General features: G+C 47.5%; 1 protein-coding gene across 1 annotated transcript; it reads left to right on the plus strand.

The window, feature by feature from the left end:
• The first annotated feature begins 497 nt into the window (after positions 1–497).
• On the plus strand, positions 498–1,505 carry LOC119356429 (FCS-Like Zinc finger 2-like). Its single transcript, XM_037623383.1, has one exon. The coding sequence runs from the start codon at positions 704–706 to the stop codon at positions 983–985; it is 282 nt and encodes a 93-aa protein (XP_037479280.1). The 5' UTR covers positions 498–703; the 3' UTR covers positions 986–1,505.
• The last annotated feature ends 1,732 nt before the right edge of the window (positions 1,506–3,237 follow it).

The following is a 3,237-nucleotide window of genomic DNA, read 5'->3' on the forward strand; positions in this document are numbered from 1 at the left end:
CAAACTTTACAAAGTTTGACTTTGTTCAAATCTTAAATGCTGACTAAAAAGAAACGGATGGAGTAAGTCCTACCGTCAGAGACTCTGGTGGTAGGTTGTGCTACCCTACTGCCAAAGCCAATGACAATACAAAAAAGTCAGATCTTAATTTTTTTACAAATCAAGGTCTGATTTCGCTGAACTTTTCGAAAAGCATAAAAACAGTGAAACCGGCCTATCAGCGTATTTACGAGACCATCTGGTTTTTCTCTACGTCGACGTCGACATGGACATTCTACAGACTCCTCTAATCCTCTCCGTTTGTATAAAGAAGAACTTGTGCCTAACCCCGTCGACGTCACACATAACTCCGTCGTCGCCGTCGTTCTCGTCGGGGCCCACGTTATCCATCGAGCCAACCACCGCTTCACACCCAGGCACGCTGGAACCCTCTCCCTTGGTCCATGGTTAGCCCCATACCGCGCACCGGACCATGGTTTGCAAGCCGCCAGTGCACCAATAACAGGGTTGCCGTGCTCCCTTCGCCCATATATGCCCACGCTCCCGCTTCGCAGCTGCACTGATCTCACCCACCTCTTCCCCCCGCCAAGAGCAGCAACGAACTGCGAATTCTAGCTCTGAAGCAGCTCAAGATCGGGCTTGCTAGAAGAAGCCATTCCGAGTCTTTTCCCAACCATACAGGCTACAGGCCTACAGCAATACCATGGCGGCATCAGTAGCCTGCGCCTTCTTCTTCGAGGCCGAGCCGGTGGGCGAGCCCGGCATGCCGGCGCTAGACGCGTGCGCGCTCTGTGCCAAGCGGCTGGTGCGCGACAGCGACGTCTTCATGTACAGAGGGGACACGCCCTTCTGCAGCGAGGAGTGCCGCCACGAGCAGATGCAGCTCGACGCCGTCTCCGCCAGGCAGGCCGCCCGGAGGCTGCAGCGGTTCTCGGCGGGAGCAGAGTCCGGGCGTGCACGCCATGGGGTGTCCGTCTCGAGCTAACCAGCGAGAGTGCCAAGCGACATACAGTACGTGCCTGACAACGAAAGGTTATTATGCTTGAGCCAACCTGATCTCCGTGCACCAAGCCGCTGGTGTCCGTGGCTAGCTGATCGATCAGCGCGAGGTCGAGGAGACTTGCCTTGCTTGAAGAAGCAAGGGGCGAGCGAGTCACCGGAGTCGCTCACGGCAGGCCGGCGCTGCATGTGCTGCCGGTCAAGTGATTTGGGCATAAACGCAGCGGAAAAGGGGCTGGATTGAATCTGAAGAAAGTGAAGCAAACAACATTCCCCGCGGCTTAACTTTGAGGCGGTCATGTCTGACCCTCAGTTTTTTCTTTTCTTTCTGCGTTATTGTCACTTCTGTATAAGCTCATTTGAGATGGCACTCTCGCTCGGTACATTCTCAAGCGAATCGACATACAACATGCCTTGTGCAATCCTCTTTCTGTTCGTGAAGAATCATGCTAATGGGATTTTGCAAGTGTACACATAGTTAATTAAGACCCAGTTAGCTTGATGGAGATTTAAAAAACTAAACCATTTGGATGTTTACCGCACTATTTGAAGTTGCAAAATAGTTCAAGATTTGGGGTGTCAAATCTGGAATACTAAAACTAATCCGAGAGCTAAACTCGGTCGATAAAAACTAAACGGAATGAATATGCACACGACACTATGTGCCCGATGTGCAGCCGATAAATAATTTGCACCGTCAGATGCTTTAGGGACCAAAATACTGATGGCTGGATGGGAAACGTCGTCTGCATGTCGTCTAAAAATATCGGCTGTATAGCAGTGCTCAAAACTAAAAGGAAAAGCTTTTCCTCAACCGTCTGGAAACAAAAAACGAAGCATCGACAACGAGCCACGTGGTGCCATGGGCCTCACACACCGTTCTCTCTTTATCTCCACCTGACCGATTATATCCACATGTTGACTTTACTTTAAGCCACCGTCTAGCTTCTCGACTCCGCCCATGTCCTCCCTTCAGCAAGCCACCATGGTTCCTCCGTCACAACAAGCCATTTGTATCCAAGGAGACACGACGAGACTAAGCGGGCAACACGTCGGCTATGTTGCAAAGCTCCCAGACGTAACATGGCTCATGTTGGAAAGCTTCGAGGTCTAACATGATCCATATTGCAAACCTTGTCAACTGACCAGAGCTTCGAGGTCAACATGATCCATGTTGAAAATCTTATCAACGGGATCGGACTGAGTACAACATGAACCATGTTGTGAACCTCCGAGCACAACATGACCCATGTTGCAAATCTCGTCAGCTAGATCGAACGATTGTCTCAAGGTGAATCCAATGGCACACAACCCAACAAATCTTTTCAAAAGATCAGTCAACTGATGCTAGTATTGGACAAAAGTAAAACTGTCTTGAACAACTGAGCATCAAGAAGACAACGCCTACGGTCCACTATTGGCTCTAGCTGGGAATTCCATCTCCCTGGATGGCTGGAATTATGTGGTTTTGCGTACATGTAGGGTGGGGCTACGGAAATTGTTTTTGGTCCCTGAGGCTTTATGGCACATGTTTTTGGAAATTCAAAAAATTGGTTTTTTTTGTAATTTTCAAAAGGATCTAACAAACACACACATATGTGTGCGCTACTTGTTTGTGGAATTTCATGACGAGGTATGTTTCGATATGAGCTACACATGAAAAATATGTACTTCTTTAGTGAAGAGTATCCATTGTAAAACTGCATGATTTTTTATGTAGCTCACATCACGATGTATTTCATAATAAGTTTTTACATACTTGTACTACATCACCAATTGCGTGTGTATTTTTTGAGATGTTTCTGAAACTTGAAAGGTCGTTTTTTTTACTATTTTGCAAATTCCAGGCTCAGTGGAGTTGGAAGAGAAAAATACACGCTCTTCTGGCTCACCCGATGTTTCTTGTTTATTTTTGAGAAAATCCCATGTTTCTTGATAGACCTAGACATTCGACACATCCGCATTTGACTTGATCTTTATGTCGGAGTATTTTCTGGAAGATCCCTAGATAGGGAACTCTAGACACACAAGTTGATCGGACAGGAAACAAGGGAGAGATTACCAAGCTTCAGGGCCTCGTGGAAGAGGTAAAACCATACTCATGCTCGTGCGTTTTTCCTGTGTATAAGGGTTACAACGACCAAGAAATTGAGCAATAACTGTATGGTTATGTATGTTGGCATCTAGCCTACCCCGACTTATATGGGTACCGAGGTCTAGGGTTACACGATCCTGGTC

Source organism: Triticum dicoccoides, chromosome 2A (genome assembly GCF_002162155.2).
Source record: "Triticum dicoccoides isolate Atlit2015 ecotype Zavitan chromosome 2A, WEW_v2.0, whole genome shotgun sequence".
NCBI classification, from domain to species: Eukaryota; Viridiplantae; Streptophyta; class Magnoliopsida; order Poales; family Poaceae; genus Triticum; species Triticum dicoccoides.